Here is a 23,853-nt window from a genome sequence, read left to right on the forward strand (position 1 = left end):
GGATCTTTCTCTGCTATTTAATTTCTCATAAACACTAATCTTTAATTGTGATCTGCCAAAACCTAGCAAACAACTATAGCTAACTTAAGTTTTAATTGCTGCAAAATTATAAACAACACTTGTGTGCAGGCCATTTTAGGCCAGCAGTGGTGAGTTTGAAAGGAACAAGACCTACGTATGTACACCAATGCAGACAAATGTAATGGATGCGAATTATATATTACAGGTCTGAAAATGTGCTGGAATTTGTCCAGATTTCATGTCTGGGGCATCCAGGAGTTTATTTAATAATTCAGTAACTGCTGTTAATGATAAATTGTATAGTGAAAGTGTAATTGGGGTCATGGGCTGTACCAAAGTTCAGTATTACATACTGTGACAATAACACTGCATTATGAACAGTGTTATCATCCAGTGGCTAGCTACTGAGCAGATCATTTTTGTATTGATGTGACTGTTAGATTTTGAGGACAGTGATTTGGGAACTTTAATCAATGACTGTGTAAACTGTTTGCCACGTGTGAACTTTTGTGTCACTTTGGTGTTACGTTACTGCAATCAATCTATCGTATTATAGAACATCAACGAAGTGTAGTATGTGGTTGCTGTTTATATAGGCTTATATTGTAGTCGCCAAGACTAAAAGTGGGCATAAACTGTTGGTTATTTGACATCAAACTGCAGTTGAAGTGTTTGAACTGTAATCTCAGTACAGACTACATCACTGACAATAGCCTGCTTTTGACATGCACTTTCCAGCCAGATTCGACAGAGGTACAGCTACTGAAAGCATACTGGCACATATAAAAAACAATTACACTACAGGAGAAACCCTCCAGTCTGTTATGCCTACGGTGTACATAATGCTGTACAACATATTTTAATTGAGTTCATTGTATTTTTTTCCTGAGGGGGCAGGAACATATTTTGTGCAGGGAATTCTTCAGACGAGATGAATATGGCAGAACTTGTAAAATTTTGTGTATTGCCTGGTCTCCAATCTAAGCTTTTGAGGATGGAGATTTCACTGTGGCACAGTGGTCAGCTTATCCTTCTTGAGTCCATTGATATGCCATCTATATTTATTTCATGTAATGTTGTAGATTTTTTTCATTGAATATCTCTTTTTTTTAATCAAAGATTTATAACAGAGGGTAAATGTATTAACACATTATACACTGAAGTGCCAAAAAAACTGGTATAGGCATGCGTATTCAATTACAGAGATATGTAAACAGGCCTGTATAAGGCAGCAAGTGTCTGGCACTGTTGTTAGGTTGGTTACTGCTGCTACAATGGCAGGTTATCAAGATTTAAGTGAGCTTGGATGTAGTGTTTCTGTCAATGCACGAGTGATGGAACACAGCATCTCAGAGATAGCGACAAAGTTGGGATTTTCCTGTATAATTGTTTTGTGAGTGTACTGTAAATATCAGGAATCTGGTAAAACATGTGGCCAGAAAAAGATCTTGCAAGAATGGGGCCAATGATGACTGAAGAGAATCATTCATTGTGATAGAAGTGGAACCCTTCCAGAAACTGCTGCAGATTTCAATGCTGAGGTGTCAACAAGTGTCAGCATGTGAAACATTCAACGAAACAACATCAATGTGGGCTTTCAGAGCAGAAAGCCCACTCATGTACCCTTGATGACTGCATGGCACACAGCTTTATGCCTTGCTTGGGCCCATAAACACCAACATTGGACTGTTGATGACTGGAAACATATTTCCTGGTCTGAAGAGTCTCATTTCAAATTGTATTGAGTGGATGGACATGTACAGGTTTGGAGAAAACCTCATGAAACCATGGACCCTGCATGTCATCAGGGGACTGTTCAAGCTGGTGGAGGCTCTGTAATGGTGTCGGCCATCTGCAGTTGGAGTGATATGGGACCCCTGATACATCTAGATAAGACTTGACAGGTGACACATACATAAGCATCCTGTCTGGTTACTTGTGTGCATTCATGTCCATTGTGCATTCCGACAGACATGGGCAATTCCAGTAGGACAATACAACACCCCACACATCCAGAATTGCTACAGAGTGGCTACGGGAACTCTCTTCTGAGTTTAAACGCTTTCTCTGGCCTCCAAACTCCCCAGATATGAAAATTATTGAGCATATCTGGGAAGCCTTGCAATGTGCTGTTCAGAAGACATCTCCACGTCGTTGTACTCTTGCGGATTTATGGACAGCCCTGCAGGATTCGTGGTGTCAATTCCCTCCAGCACTTCTTCATACATTAGTCAAGTCCATGCAACATTGTGTTGCTGTGCTTCTGTGTGCTTGTGAGGGCCCTACACAATGTTAAGCTGGTGTACCAGTTTCTTTGGCTCTTCAGTGTACATTCTGTTCAATTGATCTTCAAAGTCTTTTAGCCTCTCTGCTGAAATTTCATGTCAATAGCAAGCCATACAGGTGTCATTTCTTCACCTGGATTTCGTTCCCTTTCCAGATTTCTTCTCAGTTTTCCTTACTTTTTCCTGGTAAATGTACAGATTGAATAATTTGATGAATAGGTTGCAATGCTGTTCACTCCCTTCACACTTACTGTCTTTTTTTTCATGTCCTTTAACTCTGAGTACTACTGTCTAATGTTTGTACAAGTTTCACACAGCCTTTTGCTCCCTATATTTTATCCCTGATAACTCCAGAATTCCAAAGAGTGTATTACAGTCAGCAGTGTCAAAAGCAAGTGAAAGTAACTTCAGACATGCCCCAGCGAGGTGTGTTGGGGCTCTTATTATTCGTGTTGTATACTGATAACCAAGTTACAGTTACTTATAAGGAAATGCTATTTGAGAAAATCTGCACAGATGTCCAGCAAATACGACTACGAAGAAATATTTCACAAAGAAAATAAGGGCGGCAGGTTCTGTCTACAATGATTTCATAAAGCATTCATCCAGTCCCACTTAGACTTCTTGTGTTGCCTTCTTCTTTTTCATTCATAAGACTGGTTTGCTGCAGCTCTCCACACTGTTTTAGTGCAGGCCATTACATATCTGAATAACTACTACAACCTACATCCATTTGCACCTGCTTACGGTGCTCATCTCTTGGTTTCTGTCAGCCTTCCTCCAGTACTGATGATTCTGTGATGTCTTAGAATATGTCTGATCAACTGATCCCTTCTTTTAGTCAAGTTATGCCACAAATTTCTCTTCTCCCCGATTCTACTCAGTACCTCCTCATTAATTATGTGATCTACCCATCTAGCCTTCAGTATTCCTTTTCAGCATCACATTTCAAAAGCTTCTGGTCTGAACTGCTTATTGTCCACATTTCAGTTCTGTGCAAGGCTACATTCCACACAAATGCCTTCAGAAAAGGCTTCTTAACAACTTAAATTTGTGTTCAATGTTAACAAATTTCCCTTCTCCTGAAATGGTGTTCTTGTCATTGACAGTCTACATTTTATATCCTCTCTGATCCAGGTGTCATAAGTTATTTTTCTGTCGAAATAGCAAAACTCCTCTACTATTCTTAATGTCTCAATTCCTAATCCAATTTCCTCAACATTGCCTGATTTAATTCCATTACATGCCATTATCCTTGTTTCGCTTTTGTTGATGTTCATCTTGTAATCTTTTTTTTTCTCCAGCTTCTCTTCCCAGTCCTTTGCTATGTCTGATAGAATAACAAAGTCACCAGTGAACTTTTATTGGGGGTAGACTACAACTCTGTCTCACTCCCTTCTCAACCACTCTTTCTCTTTCATGCTGCTAACTTATGCCTGCAGTCTGATTTCTGGACAGGTTTCCATAACTGTTCAATCCCTATTGTTTTACCCCTGCTACTTACAGAATTTCAAAGAGAGTATTCCAGTCAACATTGTCAAAGACTTTCTCTGAGTCTACAAAAACCAGAAATGAGAAATGTAGATTTGCCTTTCTTTACATATCTTCTAAGACATGTTGTAGGGTCAGTAATGACGTGTGCTTTACCTCCGTATCACTGGAATTCAAACTGATCTTCTCCAACATCAGCCTCTACCAGTTTTTCCATTCCACTGTAAATAATTTGTGTCAGTATTTTGCACCCAACACTCATTAAACTGATTGTCCATTTGTATTCACATCTGTCACCACCTTCTTGCCTTGGAATTGGAAATATAACATTCCTCTCAAAGTCTGAGGATATTTCCCTCGTGTCATATGTCTTCCACACCAGGTGGAATACATTTATCATGGCTTGCTCTCCCATGATATAAGCAATTCTGAGGGAATGTAATTTACGAAAACTGCAAAACAAAATTTTTATGTTAAATAAGTACACATTGGTGACAAAAATTCTCTTATTTTATTATATTTACTGTCTAAAGGTTCTTAATTTGTGGCAGTGGCTAAATGTATAGTGTCTGAATACTAACTGTTTTAAGGGGGACGGATTTTTTAAATGAGCTGAAACTTTTTTGTGTGTGACTTATATAGAACAACTCGTGCATCTAGGTCAGTGTTCGTGCAGCCGGCAGTTCTCAGCTATATTTTGTGATGGTATTCTTCTAACACCGGAGAGCAGAATCCATATACATCAACCAACGTTAAGTGCTTCTTAAGAGTGCAGTTTTCTTGCTCAGTAACAAACAAAAATACTTACTGTGACAGTAGTATTTTAAAATGTGGTTAATTTTAATTGAGATTGGTGAATTCTGCCATGAGCTAAGTAAAGTTTTCCACTTATGTTGAGGGCAGAGTGTTGTGTGGGAAGGCCATTGTGGGGTTAACAGAAGTGAGAAGGGGAAGATTTTATCACTTGTCTACCAATGCTGACAACTCGTGAGCATGCACAACTATCACCAAACAGCTGCTATGGTATAAATATCAGTTGAAAGTAACATGTATTCATGAATGCACAATATATAATCATCATCATCAGAGGTGGTGCATTTTTGTAGCCAGGTAATGTGAAACCAAATTAAGGCTGCTGTAGTGTGATGCAACTAGCAGGAGGAAATGACATTCAAAACATTTAATGAAATCATTTATTAAATATTTGTGATCATGTCTCATATTGCAGTTACAACATACTAATTGATGTAGGTTACCAATGAATAGTAGCATCATTTGGGGAACCTGTGTTCAAGTGGCCAGTATGGGAAAAGTGGCCATTGTATATTTTTTGCCACGGACAGTGTGCTGTTCAGCAAGAATTGGCGAGACCAGCTCTAATATGCATTGCTGTTATTGCCAGTGATATTCACACAGCAGGCTTGTTCTGTTTATTTTTTAGTAAAAAGGTTTTTGTTTTTGATTCATCTATTATAAGGTAGGTCATTTACATTATTCTTGTTGCCTCACTTGTTTGGAGAGTAATAATTTTTTACAATACCAAGGTTGAAACTTCTTTTGGCCTACAAATTAAGTTCCTTATAATTTATTTCAGTTCAATAGTCTCTTTTGTGAATCACTAATGGCAACACAATGTCCGATCAGGAGTAGTGGCCACACTACTCATTGGGAAAGGAAGTCGATATGTGTGTACCTATAAAAATCAGTTACTTCTAAAAAAGATGATAATGCAGTAGATGAAATTGACTTCTACACCCTCTTATATACAAAGCTATTATTTGCCATGCTATCCCTCTGTGACAATTTTGAATTAAGTTATATTACTTAAACCATCTGTTATATTTGGCATAATGCAAAAATCTGATTGGTATTGTTTAAGAACCACAAACAGGGATCCAGCTGTGATGGCACTGGCCATAGTATCTGCTTAGTTATAGAAAATTGGTCACTACATAGCCTTTCAGAAAGATGTATATATTCCAATATATTATTTTCTTTTTCACTTAAAATGATTTGGTTTGATACCTTACACTGTCAATACTGGCTCTTAAGCAGAAAAGTTTGATGACCACTGATCTAGGTCTTATGTATATTGTGTATTGACTCTTTACTGTGACAAATATAGCAATAACGTAAGTTAAACTATTGTACTTGTGGTGCCTATTTATAGACACGTGAAAGAAACTTTGGACATTTTTGATGAAATCTGTATGAAGTTGACTACCTGAGAAATCTGGGGTGGAGATCATCATCTTTTCATGAACAGTTTTTATGAAAACATTCATGAATGTTGTTAGAATGTGACCTAATGAAAACAGCAACTACGTGAAACAGTGGATGCTGCATCAGTTGTCTATAACAATCTAGTGCTTGAGCGAGGAAGTCATTGTTGCAAGTGTCTGTATATTAACTTATGAATTTGTAATGTAGGCTGCAGTTTACTTTGTTGTATCATACAGTTGAGATGTACGAACATAAATTGAATGAATTGAAGAAATACAGTCTGGCCGTTTTATTGAACAAGACTTTCTTAGCGTAGAAAATTCCAAAAGCAGTCCTGATAAAGTGTATTCGTGGCTGTCATGGTAAAACATGTGATCAGCCAGTTCTTGGCGCTAAAGAAGTAGTAGTGTGTCTTTCTGCAGAATTCCATAAAGAAAATTTCACATTTTTTGTCCCTAAACTTCCTTTTTTTTACACTGAAATCAACATTAAAATTAACTATTATGCCAGATTTATTTTTCAGTTATTGGTACCGTTTCAGATCAGTTATCACATTACAAATAACTGCTCAAATTGACGTGCAGGTGAAAGCTACAAATTACTACAGCCCAAGGCCCATGCTCTGTATATTAATTTTATTTGTTCAAGAAATATTTAAACTTAAAAGTTCAAAATTGGTTAGCTTTGCCCCAATTGATGGTATCATTTCTCCCATCACATCTTCACCTACTCCCTCTTTCATTTTATAATCTAGCCTTCAAATTCATATTCCTTCTATATTCTTCGTACACCTTTCTGCTTTTAATAGTAATTTACCATCTGAGCTCTTGATATTCATACAGATGCTTCTCTTTTCTCCCAAGGCCTCTTTAATTTTCATGTAGGTGGTCTAAGTCTTTCCTCTACTTATATATGCTTCTGTAGCCTTACGTTTGTCCTCTAGCCATTCCTGATTAGCCGTTTCACACTTTCTGTCAATCTCATTTTTTAACAACAACATAGAAAAAGATAGATTGCCACTCACCATAAAGATGGCACATTCAGTTGCACAAAGGCACAATTAAGACACTTACACACAAGCGTATGGCCACAGCCTTCATCAGAAAAAAAAACATGCACCAAGAAACATGTCATTCTCAATGGAGAGAAGTCTTCCAAAGTAAGAGTGATTTCAGGTGTGCCGCAGGGGAGTGTCATAGGACCGTTGCTATTCACAATATACATAAATTACCTGGTGGATGACATCGGAAGTTCACTGAGGCTTTTTGCAGATGATGCTGTGGTGTATCGAGAGGTTGCAACAATGGAAAATTGTACTGAAATGGAGGAGGATCTGCAGCGAATTGACGCATGGTGCACGGAATGGCAATTGAATCTCAATGTAGACAGGTGTAATGTGATGCGAATACATAGAAAGATAGGTCCCTTATCATTTAGCTACAAAATAGCAGGTCAGCAACTGGAAGCAGTTAATTCCATAAATTATCTGGGAGTACACATCAGGAGTGATTTAAAATGGAATGATCATATAAAGTTGATCGTCGGTAAAGCAGATGCCAGACTGAGATTCATTGGAAAAATCCTAAGGAAATGCAATCCGACAGCAAAGGAAGTAGGTTACAGTACGCTTGTTCACCCACTGCTTGAATACTGCTCAGCAGTGTGGGATCCGCACCAGATAGGGTTGATAGAAGAGGTAGAGAAGATCCAACAGAGAGCAGCGCACTTCGTTACAGGATCATTTAGTAATCGCAAAAGCGTTACGGAGATGATAGGTAAACTCCAGAGGAAGACTCTGCAGGAGAGATGCTCAGTAGCTCGGTACAGGCTTTTGTTAAAGTTTCGAGAACATACCTTCACTGATGAGTCAAGCAGTATATTGCTCCCTCCTACGTATATCTCGCGAAGAGACCATGAGGATAAAATCAGAGAGATTAGAGCCCACACAGAAGCATACCGACAATCCTTCTTTCCACGTACAATACGAGACTGTAATAGAAGGGAGAACCGATAGAGGTACTCAGGGTACCCTCCGCCACACACCGTCAGGTGGCTTGCAGAGTATGGATGTAGATGTAGATTAAAGCACACCTCACTCACACATGACTGCCAACTCTGGCAGCTCAGACCAGAATGCTACTGTAATGTGGAGTGGAAGCAGCAATCTGGAGGGGGCAGGGAAGGGGAAGAGATAGCAGTGTATGGGTGTGGGGAGAGAAGTGCTATCTGGCAGTGTGTGCAGGGATTAGACTGCCAGCAGGCACAGCATCAGGAGGTTATGGGGCAGTAAAATGGGGAAAATGGTGAGAAAAAGGAGAGGAGCAGAGAGAGATGTGTGGGTTCATTGGCAGAAGGCACCAAACAAAGAGGGTGGGATAAAAGAATGGGGAGGAGGTGATAGGACATAGGGGGTGGAAACTGTGGTGTGGAAAGTGGGGGGAAAATTGTTACCAACGGTTGAAGCCATTATAATTTCTTTTCCTGACAAAGGGCGTGGCAGAAAGCATATGTGTAAGCATGTCTTATTGTGCTTGTCTGCTACTTAACATGTCACCTTTATGGTAAGTAGCGATCTACATTTCCCTACATTTTTGATATTCCAATCTGGATTTTCCATTGTTTAATCTCATTTTCTGGACATTCATATATTCTTTTGCTTGCTCCATTTTTATATTTTCTCCTTTTGTCAGTGAAATTCAATATTCTCTATGGTATTGAAGAATTTTTATTAAGACTTGTCTTTTTACGTGTTTGATCCTCTGTTGCCATCACTAATTTCATCTTTCAGAGCTACTCATTGAGCTTCTGCTATATTCCTTTCCCATTTTTCAATCAATTGTTAACTAATGCTCCTGTTGGAACTCTCAGCAACCTCTGGTTCTTTCAACTTATCCAGGTCCCATCTCCTTATTATGTTAACTTGTTGCAAGTTTTCAGTTTTAATTTACAGTATCTAACCAATAAATTATGGTCAGTCCATACCTGCTCCTGGAAATGTCTTTCAGTTTAGAATCCAGTTCCAGAATCTCTGTCTTACCATCATATAATCAGTCTGAAACCGTTCATTGTCTCGAAGTCTCTTTCATCATTCTTAAAACAATTGTTAGCATTGATTAAATTATGCTCTGTGCAAAATTCTACCGAAGAGTTCCCTCTTTCACTTCAACCCAACCCCCTCCTCCCCCTTTACTACAAACCACCGGTCCATGTTGTCTTACTACCAAGTTACAATCATACTTAACTATTTGAATAATTCCTTAATTCTCATCGCACTTTCTTTCTATCTCTTCATCTGCAGAGCTAGTTGGCGTATAAAATTGCACTACTGACTACAATTAAACAATTCATAGTTTAGCCAGAACTTCATTCTTAAAGTTGGATGCAGTACACGCTGCAAGCATCAGAGGGGCAAGAGCTTCCAGTCCAGGTTCTATCTTTAGCCTCTGGGCTGAAGCTGTTGAGCCCCACTTACTATCCAATGGTAGCTCCTGACAATACAACGTGTCTTTAAAGCTGATTCGTTCAGAGGGCTCACCAACATCAAACATTATATTTCACCCTCCAGTAGAATGACATTTCCTAACTGCCTATGAGCCACAAAGCTGCTAGGAATCTGGAAACCTGGAGGAAACAGCTTGCAGCAGAGAAAAACATAGCTGACATAGCAGATACTGACGTTCTTGCACCGTGTTGCAGCAAGCAGCCACCTTGGCTGATAAAGAGACTGTAATGTTATGTGTATGTAGGCAAGATAACTGGCCACCTAGAATTGGTGCAAAGAGCTGAATTTGCTTGCTGGGATGGGTGCAAGTTGGCAGGATGAGAACGTGACGCAGTCACTCTGGGTGAGTTCAGGTGCAGAGACAAGCAGTGTCATCAGAAATGGGTAAATCCATATGCTGTGAATTTGGATGGCTGTTGATCACATGCCCTTTGTGCAGGAGACAATGCTCCAAGAAATTGGGAGTTTCAGACAAGCTGAAAGATGGCTTCTTACAGCTCTTTGAGAGTCTATAATAATTTTCAACAAAACATTAATGCAAACCCATTACATTTGTGATCCCAGAAAAATGAGGGCCATCCAATGACACAACAATATTTTAATATTTTACAGTGAATAAACATTTTCACAATGTACCTCTGAATTAGCAGCTTTTAAACACTTCATGCGATTTCAACATAAGGTATCTCAGATGATAGCATTGCGCTGTAGAGATCATCTTTGAAAGCTACATATCTGTATCTATTTTATTTCTTCGTTTATTATGTGTTTTACATTGTTTTGGTTGCTCAAATGTTTGGAAGAACATTGTATTCATCACATTTGCACGGCAAATGAGCCCAGCATCAGTACCTCATGTTTTATCATTTTTGTGTATTTATTTAATGAACAGTTCATTACTTTGTGTGTAACTTTATTCAAATGTTGATTGGAAGTGTTATTAAAATCTGTGCTAATTTAAGTGGTCAATCACATGCTAACTGACACCACAGTTGAAAAGAGAACCAAAATACACTTCTGTGAAGAAGGCATAAATATTTGTTGAAACAAAATTCAGTGACAATTCATTGTCACTTGATGTGAGCTCACTTGTGCAAGACTGCTGGCTTATTTCTTGATGGACAGTCCTTCATTTCTACTTATTGTGTATGATCTGTGTGTGACCGAATATTTATAACATTTCTTTATTTCAGTATTGTTGTAATATGTTAGTTTAGTCCGGGAAATGGTCAAGTTGAGTCGAATCGTGTCTGCAGCACATAAGAATGATATATTTTTGTGGGGGTGGCCTCCAGTCACTTAAAAAGCAGGTAATAGCAAACTCTGCAGGAGTCAGGTGGAGACTGGGACTTCTCAAGTGAAGAGCTCAAGGAAGTGATTCTGGACATGTTCCACAAGTTCTGGAAGGAGGTAGACATGCCTGAAATAACAAATGGTGTTCAGTCATGGAGATGTTTGACTCTGGGTGGTGAAGAGCCACTAACATACTTTAACTTCTGAAGGGACTTTGTATTTTGAGAGGCCTGCATGTGTTCCACAATAGAACTCGATTTCCACGTATTCACAGAACTGAGAGTAGACAGAGTATGAGTTATTATTCTTTGTATCGTATTTATGAATCGTCAAGTAGAAATCTGAACTGTTTAGAGATGGTGAATATTTCATGTATTGTGATCACAAAGTGGACTTAGTTTTGCAAATATTTGATGACTATTAAATTTGGCGATATTGCTGCCATTCTCATAATGCTCTCAACATAAATTTTCTGCATTTGATTAGGGGATTTTCTGTCTGCATTTTAACTGAATATCATAGGACCACTTCCCATTTATTTGAGATGTCCTTTCTGGAATAAAGATTATTCAACACAATTCTGTCATAGAAATCCATATTAGAGATTACAATAGAACCCTTGTTATTAAATTAGTCATTTAACTTTTTTGAAGTAATGCATGCACACTCAAAAGATGCATGCAGTAGCAGTGCCTCATCATCCACGCAAGTGCGCCACAAAAGAGCAATATTGTGAACTTCTGAAAGAGCGTCCCACAGGCGAGTGCCTATTTAGAACCTGCTGCAATACACACACACACTCAGTTATCACATTATTACTGTTTGCATACATTTACCTTATGTTATTGTGTTCAGTGTATATTATGGTGAATGACATACAGGCCACAGTCTAATAAATTTGTACTAACATTCTTGGGTGTGCTGTGTCCAAGTTAAAACGCAAGTGATACGGAGTGTCGGATTGTTCTCTGCACAGTTTTCAGTCTCCAGTCGATCCTCTGCTGTGTCTACGATGTCAGACGGTGCTACTGATGAGTTTTTACGCTAGCAAGGAGTTCTTACTGCGGAAATTCAGCATCTCAGTCAGCAGCGAGAGGCGCAACCCAATCGAATCAAGGTATTGCAAATACTTGCCTGTGTTTTGGCCAGTTCGGGTCCATCTCAATCTGCATCAAGTGCTGCATCGCCCTTGCCCCTCCTGTTTTGTCAGGCACTAAGCCAGTCATTTACCCGCACCATTTTCATCTTACAACAAGTCTGTCAAAGAATGAAAAGCTACAAAAACTGGTTGTGGCAGCATTTTATTGCATTTGGATTGACTAATGTTATCTTCTGCCGTGCTTTCTTTTCGTCTCGGTTATCACCACGCATGTATCAACTCCTTTGCCATCTGGCCCCCCTGCGGTGTTTGTCTTCACTCTCTTTCAATAACACGTGTAATCTCCTTGCAAGATACTACTGTAAACAGACGCATGTCATTGCCACTCGAGTCAAGTTCTATCGGTGTTGTGAGAAACCAGAACATTCCTATAAGACTCAGGCAGCTGACTTTCATGGTTTAAGCTGTCATTGTCACTGACATACATAAGGAGTCACACGCCCACCAAACAGTTTGTGACACAGTCACGCAATCAGCCCCCGTTCATGACGTTCGTGAGCGGGCCCTTTGATGTGAAAACCCTTCGCTCTCCATTGTAGCATAGTCGTTTCAGATTTTGAGTGTTGTGAGTACTCTTAATTGAATCGTGGTGTGAGGTTGCAGATGTTTGACCCGCTTCCCCCACCGTTTGCCAGACGGTTCACAAGGAGACAATATGGTGGCAGTGGTCCGCACATGAGCAGAACATTACAGCACCTGGCCCACTTCACTGTGGGAGTCGTGGCTGCAGCAGCAGCAGCAGTAGCAGTAGCACGGCAAGCCTGGTAGCAAACGACTACCCATGTGCTCCATTCTTCCCTTTTGTCTGTCATGTTTTGTCACTCGTAATAGACCAGATTGTCCTAAGTGGAGGGCTGTTTGCAGCCAGTGTGACAAAATGGGCTATATTGCTCCTGTTTGCAATGCAAAATTCCATCAGCCTGTTGCAGATGCTGACACAGATGTCAACAGTATATCGGCAATCTCCATTGCACCCAATAAGCTTTTTATTGATATTGAGGTTTATCAGAAGGTTTTGAACATGAGAGCCAACACTGTTATTATTGTGTCATTATTTGCCTTGCAAACGTTCACTGAGTTGGGTTCTCTCCCTTTAACACCATCATCACGTATGTTAGTCACCTGCTATAAACAAAGCATTCCAATATTAGGCAGTTTTTCGGCCCCAGTCACATATAAATCTGTGGTACTATTTCCGATGAATTTAATCTCGTATCTGATCGAGTGCCTTATACACAACTCGACACTTTATTCCATCCTGTTTTCTGCGGGTTTTGGTTGTGCCCATAATTTTGAAACCCACTTCACTGTGAAATCTTCAGCCGGACCACATTTTTTTTCGGGCTTGCCCGGTGCCGGTGGTGCTCTGTGACCAAGTTGAGACGGAGCTCAATGGCTTCACAGCCTGCGAGATTGTCCAGCTGATTGCATTTGGTGAATGGGCTACCCCTTAGTCATTGTCAGGAAGCAGTTGGGATGGTTACACCTTTGTGGCAATTTCAGAGTTTCTGTCAATGCTTGGTGTATTATTGACATGTATCCCATGTCACACCCTGACTAACAATTTTGCTAGGTTCACTGGTGGTTAATATTTTTCTGAGATCGATCTCTCTGATGCATATTTGCAGCTTCCCATTGATGATGGCTTTCAACTGTTCTCAGTTGTTAACACACCTTTTGGTTTGCATCAATACTTACCATTTGGTGTGGACAGAACACTTGTGATTTTTCAATGGTTTCCAAACGGTTCACGAGATCTGTGCCTGACTGTGTCAACTATCTTGATGATATTGTGGTGTCCGCCTGCTACACTTCTGAACATCCCAACAACATACGTGCGCTCTTTTCAGTGTTACAGACTACCAGGTTAAAATGCAGTTTGGAAGTGTGCTGCTTCTTTCAGTCTTTTGTTGTGTATCTTGGGTTCGAGGTCTCTAGTGCTGATATCAGACCTCTTTGTCAGAACACTTCTGCCATTGAGGCCATTTTTTTAAGATTGCTTATTATTATCATCTGTTTTTGTTGGGCGTGGCATCGGTTGCATAGCCGTTACATTACATGCCTTGCTGCATAAGGGGACATCTTTCCACTGGTCGCAGGCACATGAAACAATGTTTTCCAAACTGAAGTCTATGTTAGAATCTGCACCTTGCCTCATAACTTACCAAAAGGGTCAACAATCCAACTGGGTCAACATTTAGTGTTGGCAACAGATGCGTCCCAACATGAACTGGGGGCAGTGTTAGCTCATAATAATCGTGATGGCTCTGAGCGGCGTATGGCATGCACCTCGAAGATTTGTAATTTATCCTCAGAGCAGATATTCACAAATAGAGAAAGGAGCCCTTGCCATTTTTTATGCCTTAAAGAAGTTTCATGTTTTTCTGTAGCGTGTAAAATTCCATCTCATCATGGGTCACAAGCCATTAGTTTTGTTGTTTAACCCCTCAGTGACATTGCCAGACAAAGCAGCACACAGCCTTCAACATTGGTCACTGCTCCTCTCTCAGTACAGCTGTGAGATTCACTTTCACCCCACAGCTAAATTGCAAATGCTGACATGGTCCCCTGTCTTCCAGTCAGTCCGGTCCCAGTTTTGGATCAGGAGGAGTTACTCTGTTTCCACATTGATAAATGCACTCGACACACTGTCAATAATTTTCTAATGGCTAGCACTCAGGCTGTGCAGGCTAGTGCCACCGATATGATTTTATGGATAGTGATACATTGCATACAATATGTCTGGCCCAAGGTGCCTCCATCGTGGGCATCTGACCCCCCTCTGTAACTACTAGGTTTTGGCATTGTTTCTCTGCCGTAGATGTTGTTCTACTCCTTGATATGGCCTATTTGGCTCCTCGCACAGTGATTCCCTCTGTTCTCTGTTCAAAGATCTTGCAGTTGCTGCAAGCTGATCACTGGGGGGTATCATGCACCACATCATTAGTCCACCGTCATGCTTTTTGGCCCAGTTTGGACAGCAACATCACTTGTTTGGTTACGGCATGTTGTCAATGCTCATCGCAGCAAGCTGCCCTGCCGGCAACATTATCTCTGTGGCCAAAGCCTTCGGAGGCCTGGGACAGTTTCCTCATAGATTTCACTGGCCCTTTCCTTAATGTGTACTAGCTAATAGTAATGGAAGCATTCTCTCGATTCCCGTATGTTGTTTGTTACCCGTCAACTTCGGCCTCTGCCACCACGGCAGCACTGTCAAAATTTTTTTCCATCGAAGGACTTACAGCAACATAGGTCTCTGATAACGGCCCTCAGTTTGTCTTGCAAGAGTTTGCCTCCTCCTTCAATGCCCACAGTATTCGCCACATTTTCGCCTCATCCTTCCTCTCGGAGTCAAACGGTGAGGCTGAAAGATTAGTTACAACATTCAAAATGCAAATGAAAAGTACCTGACTCTTTCCCCATCTGACATTGCTTCAGATTAATTTCTGTCTTACTATCGGTTGACACCATTCAACGATATCTGTCCCACCGAACTGCTTCAGGGGTTTCAGCCCCAAATGCTCCTGCATCTCCTGTGGTTCGGCCAGGAATGCCAACCCATGAAGCCAACAGCCTGTTTCTGGCCCAGGGGTGGCTGTCCTGGCATGTTGGTTTGGTCATCAGCCAAAACAGATTGTCAGAGTCATCACTCAAGGAGGGGGGGTGGGGGGGGGGGGAGGGAGAGGGATATGTATAGCATTCTTTTCAGCTTAAATTGTGATAACAGTGGTAGTTAGTCCACTTTGAGAATACAGAGGAACTTCACAAAAAAAATTGTGAAAAGGTTCGAAGGAACTGTTACTAACATAACACATTATGTCATTCAGGCACCAAAAATTATGGGAAAATTTATGAAAAGACTGATTATGAACATTTCTCAAGTCCTGAGGTGAGGTGTAAAACTTTTGAAACTGTACTAGTCACCTTCTTCATATCTGCATTTAACTTACAAACTTTTGTGAATGTTCAGTGTGATTGGATACTAGCTCACTTTGTAGATAAGTTTCTTTATGAAACGTCCTGGAAGATTAAAACCATGTGCCGGATGGAGACTCGAACTCTGGACCTTTGCCTTTCATGGGCAAGTGCTCTACCACTGAGCTACCCAAGCACGACTCACGCCCCGTCCTCACAGCTTTACTTCTGCCAGTACCTTGTCTCCTACTGTCCAAACTTTACAGAAGCTCTCTGCTGCAGAGTGAAAATCTCATTCTGGAAGTTTATTTATGTTTCTCCTTCCCTATTCTTCTTTCCACAGATTCAAGATAGACCTAAAATGTTAGTTTTACACTACATGTAAAGACAGTTTATTTTAAGGTCACTAGTGGCCCATTTTGTAGTTAAATTTTCTTTCATTGCAGTAAGGTTTCAGTGTACAGTGAGAGAGAGAGAGAGAGAGAGAGAGAGAGAGAGAGAGAGAAGAGGTAATCTGAAAGTACTTCCCGTAATTATCCATGTGAGTAGAGTAGCACTAGTCTTAATTTGCTGTAGGTATGCTTTATGGATGTAGCCTGCAGTGGTTTGATCCTGTGTCTTATATACAACTAGAATTTTTCTACATCTCTTCATGATAATATTACTGAAACATGATGTATGCATGAATGAATGACAACTGACTAAATAATGGAAAATCCAGGAATGTAAAAATATTATGAAAAGGGTAGTTGCTACTCACCATATAGCTGAGATGCTGAATCGCAGATTGACACAACAGAGAGACCGTCACAATAAGCTTTTGGCCAACAAGGTCTTTGTCAAAAATAGACCACACACACACACACACACACACACACACACACACACACGACCACAGTCTGTGGCAGCTGAAGCCACACTGTGAGCAGCAGCAGTACATGATGGGACAGATATCTGGGTGGGGTAAAGAGGAGGCTGGGGCAGGAAGAGGGACAGTGAAGTGCTGCTGGGAAGCATGCAGCAATGAGGTGCTGAGAGGGCAGGGCAGCTATGTGCACTTGGGTGGTTAGATGATGGGGAAGAGGTGGGGTGGGGGAGGTAGTGGAGCAGCAGAGAAGTAAAAAGTGTGTTGGTGGAATAGAAGGCTGTGTGGTGCTGGAATAGGAACAGGGAAGGGGCTGGATGGGTAAAGACAATGACTAACGAAGGTTGAGGTCAGGAGGGTTACAGAAACATAGGAGTATTGCAGGGAGAGTTCCCACCTGCACAATTCAGAGAAGCTGGTGTTGGTGGGAAGGATCAATATGGCACAGGCTGTGGAGCAGTCACTGAAATGAAGAATGACATGTTGTTCAGCATGCTCAGCAACGGGGTGGCCCAAAGGTTCTTGGCCACTGTTTGTCAGTGGCCATTCATGTGGACAGACAGCTTGTTGGTTGTCATGGCCATATAGAGTGCAGCACAGTGGTTGCAGCTTAGCTTTTGGATCATGACTGGTTTCACAGGTAGACTTGCCTTTGATGGGATAGGTGATGTTAGTGACTGGACTGGAGTAGGTGGTGGTGAGAGGATGTATGGGACAGGTTCTGCATCTATTACAGGATGTATGGGATCTTGCATCTAGGTCTATTACAGGGTATGAGCCATGAGGTAAGGGGTTGGGGGCAGGGGTTGTGTAGGGGTGGACAAGCATATTGTGTAGGTTTGGTGGATGGCAGAACACCACTGTGGGAGGAGTGGGATGAATAGTGGGCAGAACATTTCTCATTCCACGGCACAATAAGAGGTAGTTGAAAGCTTGTAAGTGCATACCCAGGACTGGAGCAACTGAATTACATTCTCCACAAGGGTTTAGATTGCCTCTTGCCATGCCCTGAAATGAGAAATGTCCTGCCCACTATCCTTCCCACCCCTCCCACAATGGTATTTTGCCATCCACTGAACCTACACAATAGCTCTTACCTCATGGCTCATACCCTGCAATAGACCTAGATGCAAGATCCCATACATCCTCCCACCACCACCTACTCATCTAGCCACTAACATCACCTATCCCATCAAAGGCAGGTCTGTAAAACCAGTAATGTGATCTACAAGGTAAGCTGCAACTACTGTTCTGCATATTGTGTGGGCATGGCAACCAACAAGCTGTCTGTAGGCATGAATGGTCACAGACAAACAGTGGCCAAGAAACAACTGGACCATCCTGTTGCTGAGTGTGCTGCCCAACACAACAATCTTCATGTCATTGGCTGCTTCACAACCTGTGCCATACAGATCCTTACCACCAACACCAGCTTCTCTGAATTGTGCAGGTGGGAACTGTCCCTGCAATATATCCTATGTTCCCATAAACCTCCTGGCCTCAATGTTCATTAGCCATTGTCCTCACCCATCCAGCCTCTTCCCTGTTGCCATTCCAGCACCACACAGCCCTCTATTCCAACACACTTTTTACTTCTCTCCTCCTCCACAACCTCGCCTGCCGCCTCCCACTTCAAGCTCACCCTCTGTCTGACCACCCAATTGTGCATAGCTGCCCTACCCTCTCTCCACCTCTCTGCACACTCCCCAGCAGCCCTTCACGGTCACCCTCCCTGCCCCAGCCTCCTCTTTACTCTCACCCAGTTGTGTCTCCCATCATGCACTGCTGCTCTTAGTGTGGCTTCAGCTGCCACATACTGTGGTCATGTGTGTGTGAGAGTTGCATTTGCATGTGTGTGGTGTCATCTATTTTTGACAGTGGCCTTCTTGGCTGAATGCTTACTGAGACAGTCTTCTCGTTGTGCCTACCTGCGACTCAGCATCTCCGCTATATGATAGATGATTATATTTTTCTGTATGTTATGCAGTATCTTGTATGAACAATTGCCACTGTTCCAACACAACCATCCCTGTGTCACAATTTTCTGATACCTGCATTAGCAATGACAAAGTTCCTATATTGCTGTCTTTGGAAATTGCTACTTTTGGATAAATATAGCAAAACACTATCATCTTACTTTTAACCAGCTTAAGTTCTTTATGATGAGCTCTGTGCTTTTCCATCAAACATGCATTGCATTGTATTCACTCTATCCAGCATAGAAATTTTCAAACTGCTTATTTGCTTCTGTCTCGGGTTCTTCGGCCGACGTTCGTGTGATGATTTTGCTGACGTTTCGCCAGCACGAGTGGCTGGCATTGTCAAAGCTTCACCCTCCATTGCCGGAGGTGAACTGGAGCCGGGCTCGCGGCCGCAGACTAGCCCGGCTCCAGTTCACCTCCGGCAATGGAGGGTGAAGCTTTGACAATGCCAGCCACTCGTGCTGGCGAAACGTCAGCAAAATCATCACACGAACGTCGGCCGAAGAACCCGAGACAGAAGCAAATAAGCAGTTTGTCAACAAGTGGCCACGAAAGTCTTAACAATTTTGTATAGAAATTTTCCATGGAAACTGACACAGTAACAATAAATAACTTCTAATGACTAATTTAAAAAGCATTTTCTCTAACCCAGTGTTGTTTGCTGCAGTGGTATCATTAAAATAAATTCACACTGTTTAAGGTCTCACCAGAAGAAGGCCGTGCCTTGGCAGCCCAATTCGGGTGTCCATTCTACGAGACATCGGCAGCTTTACGACATTTTGTTGATGATGCGTTCCATACTTTAGTGCGTGAGATTCGACTAAAAGAACGTGACAGACGTCATACAACTACTAAACTGAATAAACACAGTCGATGGCGACGACTGCGATCGATACTTGCCATCGTCTTTAGGCGTAAACGTAATTTCTCTCAGTAAGAAAATGGTTACACTCCCAGACAAACAGCTTTACAATTAAAATGGCAGATACCATTAGCATTTTGTGTGTTCTTTTTAAGTCATTTTCTTCTTCCTCCATTTCTCTGTGAACTTAGATTATAGTGGATAACTTTAAGATCTCATGATTTTCGTGTCACTTTTATGTAATATCAGGACAGTTGCTTTTGATATTCATATTTATTTTGTTAATGTTTTACATCTGTGTAAAAAATCATAATGATGTTGTATGTTACAACATGGAAGTACAAAACATCCTTTGTTGGCAAGTTTGCCAATGTGAAGGAAGCACATATAAACTTAAATACATTTTATAATAAGGTTAATTCATTTTGATTATGTTTCAATAAAACATAAAATATTTGCTTAAATGTTGGGTACTAGTTCCCATTCTGGGACTTGCGTACATAGAGAGAACCTTGAATCTTCACTCTGATCACTGAGGAATGTATATGCATATGTATCGCAACAAGAGGCCATAAGCATGAAGTATCCAGTTTATGTGGCTTTCAGAGAAGTATATTAACATTAACCCTGAAGCGAAAAATCCCACCATGAATTACTACTGTAACTTGTAGGAAATATTTCCAAGCACAATTTCAATAGTTTTGTTGGATATTTTCTATATGAAGACAATGTCAGTCTCTTAGTTTAATTTGCAGTTAATATAGTATGGAAGTTTTGATGAATGAAAACCAGTTTCTTTCCCTCACCATATTCTGCTCACTGTAAAACTGAAAGTGAACCATGGAATTGCGAATATAATCAGTGAAATTTCATGCATGTAGTTTAACTTATTGTACTGGTATTTGGTTTGTGACTGTTCCTGCTGGTTGAGGTGAAGTACAGGACAAGAAGCGTATGAAACTGGGTAGTCCAAAAATAACAATAAAAGTGAAAATCAATAATTAAAAAAGTATTGATAGTATCACAGAATGGTTTTCTTACAACTGCTTATGACATGGAATAATGCTTTAAATAAAACTGAAAGAAGTAACATGCTAGTTAAATTTTTCACATAATTTGAGTCAGTAATATCCTACATTTCAGCTGTCACCAATTACATTTCAGTTAAATTAAATTAAAAGTGTACTTCATCTGCCCAGTTTGCATTCAAAAGCTAGTTTTCATAATTTTCTATTTGAGCCTGTTGGGAAATCAGTTTCACTACTGATGGGTGACAGCTCCAGACACAAATAACAGTATCAACTCCCAGTTAAAATTTATCTAGTCTGGTAATAAAGTTTTCATTGTCAAAAGAAAAATCCAGTACATATCTGTGGAAACCAGAGTACTGTTAATGATACGTCCTTACTTATTGAGATTTTATGTCTAATTACAAGTATTTACTCCTTCCCAGCCCCTGCATATTTTACTGTATAGTAAGATGGATGACAATTCAGATGTATTCAGTCAATTTTGGTCATGCATACCGTCAGAAGATAACTTTGTAATTCATAAAGATATGTTGAAAATGAAATCGAACTGAAAGTTAAAGAGTAAGAAAATCCATACAATAATTACTTTTTTATTTATTTTTCTTCCAATTTCACTTTTTACAAGTAGAAATTACTAACTGTGTGTATGCTTGCAACAAATTGTTCCACTAATTCTCAGTTGTCTACTTCACCATTTTTACAAACATTTCACGTTCAGTAGTTATGTCAAATAAAATTTGGCCAACAAGAACAGCCAAGTATGAGGACCATACCTTGAGCTTGTGTTTCAAGCTGACAGGGAAATTGCATCACTTAGTTTTTCATTTCGATTCCATCTTTTCTTCAGTCTCACTGTGTTTGCTTTGGTTCCTATCATTCTTGCCCGCATTCTTCTTCTTGAGATGTCAGTAAGATTTATTTCCTCATATATTTCTGAAGAAAGAATGTTTGTACCTGCGAGTTTGACATTTGAATTTAATCTGTAATGGTCTTTTATCTATTTCACTACCAATGCTTGAAACATTTAAATGGATATAATTTTCCATAATGTGTTTTTAATTGGAGGCTCAGACTTCTCTCAACCATAAATATTCAGAAGTTTAACTTACTCAGTGTGACCATTCATAGGGAAACTGACATCCACATAATTCTATCAGTATCACACTGAAATGTATGTCAAAGTCCAATCTAAAATCTAAAGAATACAACTGACATCCATGTCAGTCGTGATTTTCATTTCTGTATTATTAATGTTTTGATTGTTTTGTTAAAACAGACCTCTATTTTGAAAAAAAAAAAAATCTGTTGAATGTGTAGCACTGTATTAGCAAAAAATAGAGAATAGTGGAAAAAAAATTGAAGCTAAATCACAGTTATCATAGTTGATACGGTATACTATGCAGAATTGCTAACATTAACAAAAAAGCTTAAGAATTCTCAGTTTTTTAACATTGAATAACAAGATATAAAGGGATAGAGACAATTTATAACCGGGAGAGCCAAAGAACTTGTTCCTTACTGTTAAGACATTCCAGAAAGGTAAACTGTAAAGTCAAGTATTGTAAAAAAAGACTCAATATCATTTTAGCCCCTGTAGTTGCACATCCTTTGCTTTCCTCGTCTTGGTCTTCTGCTGATCAATAAGTCTAAAAACGTATTTTCTAATCTCCTTAGGCCACTATCATGTATGTTTCTCTAATTTTCTAATAAATACAACTTCTTTTCACTACCTTTACTTTTTAGTTCTAAATTGAGGTATACAACTTTTCATTCAATCATCAGGCACAATGATGATAATATTTTTAAATGATTATTTCAATCTAAATTTGAGAACAATGGACCCATACTTTTAATACATTTTGGATCAGTTATGAGCATTCTTGTAAATAAGCAGAATCATGTTTTCAGGCCCCTTGATAAAATAAATTTAACTGCACTTGAGGTTATCATTAGTGCTTGCTGTTTCTTGCAAAATGAATCTAATTTTACAGCTGAGAAATAAAAGAATGGTTTTCATCTTGAAATCTAAAATATTTATTGCAGACAACAATTTTGTTGCAAAGTGTGGTGCTTTTTGTTAGTTTCAATTCATGATTGATTAAAGTTGCTGAAAACAATGTATTGGTAACAGGCCTAAGCTACCATGAGTGATGTAGTCAGTTGTTTTCAAGAATGGTACCTAAATGTCATTATTGTAACAACTTTCTTTGTTATGGTAAGTAACACTAGTACCCTACAATGAATATTTCACGTATAACACATGACAGTGGAGCCTAAGATATTATATGCAAGGAACAAACTGTGAAATGGAAAGATATAGTACTCTGTCAAGATTACTCGTTATACAACTATGCAATTACATTATTGGATGTGTGAAACAGATTGATTGTTATCAAAAATTTTGCTTGTTAGTAGTGTGTACAGTATTAGTTTTTACCTTACATTACTATTAGAAGGGGAAAACATAATCCAAACCCTAACATTGAAACAATTTGAAATTAATAATTTGTGAAGTATTTGCTTTAGTCACAATGGGTCCAATTACTGTTCCAGTAAACGTGGCACTAAAAGTTAGTGCACAGAAATACCTCTACTGAATTGATGATATTAATTTACCTTTGTACTTTTGCATATTGTAAATATATTGCTGCAGTGTAATTATGATTATTGACTTATTTAATACTGATGTACAAAATAAAAATGATTTTGTTGTTTTGTATTACATTTTCTTATTGTAAATTGAAGGCATATAAACTGAAACAGCAGCATCTGTAAATGAGGTATGCCTAAATACAGAATGACAGGGTGGGGGGGGGGGGGGGGGGGGGGGGGAAGAGAGAGGGTTACCATTAGAGACAGACATATGATAAAGCATTTTCAAAATGCATATAAACTATATTTTTCTTCTCATTTTTTCTGTATTCTATTGTTCCTTAGATGCTTCAAAATTCATAGAGGTAAGTTCCATCTTTCCAACTAAACGAAGAGCAGCATTTTATATTTTTGATATACATTGCACTTCTTTTATTTATGCAGCATCTTCAGTGTATGTGGTCCAGATGTGTTCATTTGGTCCCATTATTACAGCTGGCCAATTTCTAGTGTTTTTTCACGCATTTATTACAAAGTATCACTTGCAGTTTACACTGTGTGATTAACATGAGTGTCACACATATTGATCACACAGTGAAAAGTGCAGGTGATGTGGTGTAATAAACATTGGT

At 39.7% G+C, this 23,853-nt stretch overlaps 1 protein-coding gene across 1 annotated transcript in view; it reads left to right on the plus strand.

The window, feature by feature from the left end:
- Positions 1-23,348, plus strand: part of LOC126272489 (GTP-binding protein Rit2) — a 99,328-nt gene extending 75,980 nt beyond the window's left edge. The window contains exon 5 of the mRNA XM_049975376.1: positions 19,437-23,348. Coding sequence (XP_049831333.1) covers positions 19,437-19,673 — 237 coding nt within the window. The 3' untranslated portion in view covers positions 19,674-23,348. The remainder of the gene's footprint in view (positions 1-19,436) is intronic.
- The last annotated feature ends 505 nt before the right edge of the window (positions 23,349-23,853 follow it).

Source organism: Schistocerca gregaria, chromosome 5 (genome assembly GCF_023897955.1).
Source record: "Schistocerca gregaria isolate iqSchGreg1 chromosome 5, iqSchGreg1.2, whole genome shotgun sequence".
Taxonomy (NCBI): Eukaryota; Metazoa; Arthropoda; class Insecta; order Orthoptera; family Acrididae; genus Schistocerca; species Schistocerca gregaria.